Source organism: Austrofundulus limnaeus, unplaced genomic scaffold (assembly GCF_001266775.1).
Source record: "Austrofundulus limnaeus strain Quisiro unplaced genomic scaffold, Austrofundulus_limnaeus-1.0 Scaffold234, whole genome shotgun sequence".
Lineage (NCBI taxonomy): Eukaryota > Metazoa > Chordata > Actinopteri > Cyprinodontiformes > Rivulidae > Austrofundulus > Austrofundulus limnaeus.
This window is the reverse complement of record NW_013952636.1, coordinates 552,891-559,732: the sequence shown is the minus strand read 5'-3', so window position 1 is coordinate 559,732 and position 6,842 is coordinate 552,891. Positions and strand designations below refer to the sequence as shown.

The 6,842-nt window shown below is 42.4% G+C and overlaps 1 protein-coding gene across 1 annotated transcript in view; it reads left to right on the top strand.

The window, feature by feature from the left end:
• Window positions 1–571: 571 nt before the first annotated feature.
• krt18a.1 (keratin 18a, tandem duplicate 1) overlaps window positions 572–6,842 on the top strand; it is a gene marked incomplete in the record, with an annotated part of 7,129 nt that continues 858 nt past the window's right edge. The window contains 7 exon segments of the mRNA XM_014019861.1: window positions 572–1,087; window positions 3,103–3,185; window positions 3,571–3,727; window positions 5,233–5,397; window positions 5,490–5,615; window positions 6,141–6,361; window positions 6,440–6,842. Of these exon segments, the coding sequence (XP_013875315.1) occupies window positions 668–1,087; window positions 3,103–3,185; window positions 3,571–3,727; window positions 5,233–5,397; window positions 5,490–5,615; window positions 6,141–6,361; window positions 6,440–6,560 (1,293 nt within the window).

The window sequence follows — 6,842 nt, the reverse complement described above, 5'->3', positions numbered from 1 at the left end:
TAACTTTGCTCCAGTTTATTTTAGCAGCTTGAATCTTTGCACAGGTAATGTCCACAAGTGGATTTATGGTTTCCAAGAGTTTTTAGCCTGATTCATTATGGTTTTAAATAGGGTCTAATGCAAAAAAAAAAATCTTCAGGTGGGAGGGGAAATTTTTTAAATTCAGTTTCACCCTCAATATTTCTAAAAATGCCACAGCTGTTTTAATACTTACACTTCAAATATAATCTACCAAGTGTTAGCTTTATTTTGATACCAAGATTATTTAAGTACGGTTTGTAAATGCTGAGATACACTCAGTTATATTTTGTTGAGGTATTTCGAGCAAAAACATCAAGAAAAGCCCTTGGGGCTGAAGAAGTTGATGATAAAGTTTTATTTCTTTCACCAAACCCTCATGAATCACCCGTTTTTTTGAGCGTCTTTAAAATCTGGTAACTTTGACATGAAGGAGGGAGAGAGGACAGAGGCAGGTCCTGAGCAGCTCTGTGGTGGAAAACAGGGAGGTGACAGGATGAATGGGGGGTGGAGTGGTCTGAGGGGCGGACCTAGGGTTTAAATAGTGAAAAAGCCTCCTCTCTCCTTCTGAATTGTTTCTGTGAGCTCTACTTTCTGCCTGCCCAGCTCGTTCTCTTCCTCCCGGTGTCTGACTGAGTCTACAGCAGCCATGCAAACCACCAGGCAGTCTACGTACTCTGTGCGCTCCTCCAGCAGCAGGGGTCCTGGCGTGTCCATCACCCGCACCTCCGCCCCCATCTACAAGGCCCAGTCCATCCACGGCGGGGCCGGGGGCTCCCGGGTCAGCGTCTCCTCCGCCGTCCGAACCTCCCTGGGAGCAGGGATGGGAGCGGGCGGCATCGCCAGCAGCGTCCAGGTGAGCGGAAACAGCGCCGACATCATGGGCAACGAGAAGTTCGCCATGCAGAACCTGAACGACCGGCTGGCCAGCTACCTGGAGACGGTGAGGAACCTGGAGAAGGCCAACCAGAAGCTGGAGGTCAAGATCAAGGAAGCCCTGCAGAAGAGCGGACCCGACTTCAGAGACTACAGCAAGTACCAGGTCATCGTGGACGACCTGAGGAAGAAGGTAAGGATTGAAGTGTGGGGGCAGACAGAGGAATGTTGAGTCATTAATAAGTGCTGGGGGGAGGTTTAAAGCTTCATGGACTGAAAGATGAAAACCAGAATGAGATGCTGTGCGAATGTTGACCTCAAAAGCACAAAGAATGAACGTCAGACGGTGATTTTCTGTCACAAACAACATAAAAGTTAACAGTGAAGGTTTCATCCTGCTCAGCTCCGCTCCTACTGTGCGAGCCGGGGGGCCGAGGCCTGTACCGGAAACAGTATGGAGGAGGAATGTTGGAGCAGCAGGGGGGTCACTGAGACAGGAAAAACTAAATGAAGCAATTCCAGGAACAGGAATCAACTCTCATAAATTAACATTTTAATCCCTATTTTCTCCTTCTTTTAGTAATGTTAAGGAATAAAACATAAAATAGAATCATTGCATATAATGTAATTATTATATCTGTGTACTCATACTGGTAAAGACACTAAATTTATAATAATTTATAATGATTTACAAGTAACTGACAAATATATTAACCACTAAATGATTTATGAGTTCAAAATAAAATAATTACTTTACACGCAGTTGATTAAGTTAATAATTCATCACAGATTTGATCCCGTTTAGTGTGTGTGTGTGTGTGGGGGGGGGGGGGGGGGGGGGGGGGCAAGGCTCGCAGTCTTTCATTAAAACTTACCTTTTCTTTTAGAAAAAGAGAAAATCAGATGTCCTTCAGCATTTAAAGATTATTTATAATAATGTGTTGCAACCATCGAGGTCAGCAACAAAGTTTTTGCAATGTCGTCACACGAGAAACAAGCTTACAGAAGGGAGTTTACCAGCTGTTTCACATGATCTTATCATTAAAAAAAACATTTCATGAGAATGAACACTTGGGAAATAAGTTTTTATCAGAACAGTCCAAGGTCAAAACACACTTTTTTCTTTTTTTGTTTAGTGTGATGCAAGAAAATCACTCAAACTGTGCCCTTATCTGAGAGAACAACTCTCACAGACCAACACGCTAAGTCAAATACTCATGTAAAATATGCCCATGCACCCCCCCCCCCACACACACACACACACACACAAAGCTACCATCAAGCACCTTCCTGACTGATGCAAATGTTAACAGGACAGATCCTGTTCTCCAGCTGGCAGCTGCTGATTGGCTCCTGGACTTTGTCACCTGGATGTCTTCCTGACATCCAAACCAGCCTTATCAACTGTACCATGACTGCTAAAACAAATACTGACACTATCTCAGTACTGTCCTTAGGTATACATCTGTGACAATGACATTTACACTCTGACAGTAATCCTCGTGCAAGGGTCTTACACGATTGGTTAGCAGTCAAAGTTCGCATTAGGACTCTCAGCTACAACCTCTTTTTTTAGAAAAACATTGAAAAAAATTTACTATTAATTGACTCCAAAAATTATTTCCAATGTTATAAACAAAGTTCCTACATGATATGATAGCACTCAAAGTACTGGGATTGACTCTCAGCTACTACTACACACCAAATTTTACTTCAAAATCTATAATCATCAGCGGTGGCCATCTTAAGCTGGGCTGAATCTAAACACTAATGCCAAAGTTTCATTATTATATAGATAGATTATTTGTTAGGCCTTATAGTATAAGTTAGGGATGACTCTCAGCTACTACCACACCTGATCTTAGCTCAAAATCTGTAAAAATGACTAAGTTATACCTATTCTGGTGTTTGCTTTATGGCATTAACTCACTGTAGCTTGACACCAAAACTTAGTCGTAAATGTGCATCCAAGGATTTGTATTCCTCTTATTGATGGTGTATTTTAAGTACTCACAAAAGTACATACACTATTACCCACTTTCCACTTTGGCAACCAATAAAAAACTAAATATTGCAACAAAAGGTGAAACCCCAACACACGGGTTGTTTTTCTAACAACCTACTGTATTTTAATTGTCGTATTTTTTTTTTTTACCAATTCCTGTTCATTTTCAAACCTAAAATCTCTTTTCCTTGATTCCGTTCCAGATTTTTGACGCCACCATCGACAATGCCCGGCTGGTCCTGAACATCGACAACGCTCGCCTGGCTGCCGATGACTTCAGAGTAAAGTAAGACCCGCCTAACGAGACCGTAAAACACCAAGCCAGACAGCTGCGGGCACACCCTGCTTCACTACAGAATGGGTTGCAGGCTGAATAAATCCTGTCATGATCTGAGGAGGCAGTCGTTTGTCTTGTAGTCATCATTCATCACCCTTGCATCACTGCTGGTGGCCACACGGAGGACGTGTTATGAATGTGTCGGCAAACACAGCTGGCTAGTTGCACGCTGACCAAATAATAACTCTAAGCTCGCTCACACTACGCTAGATTTCTGAAATGGCTGCAGCAAAGATTTACTTTGAGCCAAGTTGATTCAGTCATTGATTGTGATCAGATGCTTGTTGTTTTTTTTTAAGGGATATGAACTTTTTCAACTTGTGCTTTTTTCCAGATACGAGTCTGAGTTGGCCATCCGCCAGTCTGTCGAGGCTGACATCGTCGGTCTGAGGAAGCTCATCGACGACACCAACCTGAGCCGCATGAACCTGGAGAGCGAGATCGAAGCCCTGAAGGAAGAGCTCATTCACCTCAAGAAGAACCACGAAAACGTGAGTTTCATCGCATTCGAAAAGTCGGACGTCCTGTCACTTCACCGTTGACAGTCGGAGCAAACATCCACACCTTTTAAGGATCTTTTTAAATATTTGCATATTGGCCCGTCGTAGTAATCCCCAACTCTGAGTACGTAAGATGCAAAAACAAGTTGACCAGACGTCAGAGTGTTTTTAAATAACAGGCGTGAGAAAGCTCGAGACGGACTGTACGTCTCTTCGGAAATTTAAAACATTTCTTTGTGAATTCTGTGGGAAGCCTCATCGTAAAACTGGTGACAGTCCACATTTGGCAACAGAGCTGCACCGCAGAATTAAAATTATTGTGATTTGAGCACATAAAGCCAAATTACAACCGTTTGTTTACTGAGAGAAATGTTAAATGAAGTGTTTAGGGACCCAGATAGGAATTTAGATAGATTCCTTGTGTGTTTACCTGACCATAGGGTGTGGTTAGAGCTGCAGGAGGCTCAGAGTCATGACTGGGTCACAACACAAAACTGTCTTCTGTGGCAGAATGATTAAAAAATGCCTCAGTTTATTTAAAATAAAAGATTGATTTATATGTTGTTTTCTTAAGCAATAAAATCATAGTAAGGAAGGAATGTGTGTCACCCACTTATTCCCAAGCCGGAGTTTTAGACTAAGATTATGTGATGTTGGGAAATAGCAGCATTATAGCTGTTTGGGTCAAACCTTGAAAATAAAGTTGTGCTCATCTAATACGGCACACGAGTGTGTGTTGTGAATGATCCCCAGTTACTACCAAGTCAAATTTTAGCTCAATATTTATAAAATTAACTAAATTTTGCCAATTTTATTTTGGTTAATGTCCATTAGCCAAAGTGGGCATCTTCAACTGGATTAACTCCAAAAGTTACAAGAGTAGTTAGTTATACAGTATATGTTACCCCAATGATTACTTTTTTGGAAATTTCATTCAAATTTATCCAGTGGTTTTGAAATACTTTGGTAATCAGAGATGCATAAAGTACTTGAAATAAAGTAAAAATACCTTAACAGAAAAGGAAATTGGTAAAAATTTATTTCACAGACAAGAAAAGTACTTAAGTAAAAGTCATAAAAATGCTCACAAATGAGAAAGTAAAAGAACTTTTGCACACACTCTAAAACATAAAGCATTAAATTTACCTAACCAAACTACTGTAGTTGAGTAAATTAAGCTATTTAATTGCTTTACATTTACTCAATTTACTTAACTTGGTTTAGTGGAACCAGTTGACTTGGTTAAGTAAAAACAAGCACTTCATTTCTAAGAGTGCATAAACAACTTTCCTATTTAAATTTGTAGCGTGGAACGAGGTGTTCAGATTTTAAATAAAAAAAATAAAAGTATAATTTTTATGTTTTTAATGTAACAAATGTGCTCGTTAATTATAGACAGACTAATACACAGCGAGGCAAAAACTTCATTATTCACATCTGCATTTTGATTGTGATTGTTCGCTAAAACCTGACTCCATTTTATGTGTTATTTTCAGGAAGTCACGGAGCTCCGCAACCAGATCGCCAATTCCGGCGTCCACGTGGACGTCGACGCTCCCAAGGGTCAAGATCTGTCTCAGATCATGGCAGAAATTAGAGCTAAATACGAGAGCATGGCGAAGAAGAACCAGGAGGAACTGAAAGCGTGGCATGAATCTCAGGTAAGAGGGTCACATAAAAGCCTATCGAGCACATTGCTGGTGAGAAATGCCGACATTTCGAATGTGACGAACAACGTCGATCCCTTGTTTAGATAACGGAGGTGCAGACGCAGGTGACGCAGAGCTCAGAGGCCCTGAAGGGTGCGCACACAGAGCTGACTGATCTGCGTAGACAGCTCCAAACCCTGGAGATTGAACTGGAGTCACAGAAGAGCCTGGTGAGAAGCATGCAGTCAGCACATACTTCATTTACCTCACCACACACGCACACACATGCACGCACGCATGCACACACACACATGTTTGCACAGCTATCTAATTGGGGACATTCCACTGACTTCCATTACATTTCTACAGCCTAACCCTGACCACAAACCCTAAGAATAACCTCACAGGTACCTACCTGACCCTAAAACTAACCTAAACTCAATTCACACCTTGGTCCTAAACCCAACCCCCAACCCACCAATGGCATTTAAACCAGACGGGGACTCGACTTTTGTCCCCAAATGCACCAGTTGTCCCCAAATGACTGGTGTGTGAGCTGGTTCAAGTCCCCAAAAGTGATTCAATCAAACCCACACACACACACACACACACACCAACAACAACAAAGTCCAGCTCAGCACTCTCACTTCAGGTCCCCTTCACTTTGTTGACACAAGCTTTGCACTCCGGTGAACCGTTGCTGCGGTGCCGTCAAGCTCAGAGCCCAACATTTAACCCTTTTCTCACTGCCACAGAAAGCCTCGCTGGAAGGAACGCTGAGGGACACGGAGCTGCGTTATAACATGGAAGTCGAGTCCCTCAACACCATCATCCTGGGTCTGGAGGCGGAGCTCACGCAGCTGCGTAACAGCATCCAGCTGCAGACGCAGGATTACGAGTCCCTGCTGAACACCAAGATGAAGCTGGAGGCTGAGATTGCAACATACAGGCGCCTGCTGGATGGGGGAGACTTCAAGTGAGTGGGACGGCGTTTTTGTTGATTGTTGTGCCGTACGCTTTTATTTTAAAAAAATCAACTATGTTTTCCTTTTAGGCTTCAGGACGCTCTGGAGGAGCAGAAATCCATCAAGCAGAAGACCAAAGTGATGACCGTCACACAGACCCTGGTGGATGGGAAGGTGGTCTCCTCCAGCACAGAAACCAAAGACTACTAAACACAACAAGCAGTCGTCTGACATTCCAGCAGTAAACCCTAACAGAAGAGAAGAATTAGACAACTTCTGCTTCCTGTAGGTTCAGTTTAGACTTTAAAACAGGAGTAATTGTTAAAGTTAGCAGCGTGATTAGATTCACATCCCGGTCAACCAGCTGCAGCAGAGAAGAACTGGATCAGAGGAAAACTAAATCATGTTATTTATTTCATCACAATTTATTTATGTCATCGTTTGCTGACCGGTAGATGTTTACAAGAGATTAAAATTGGATGATTGGCCGTC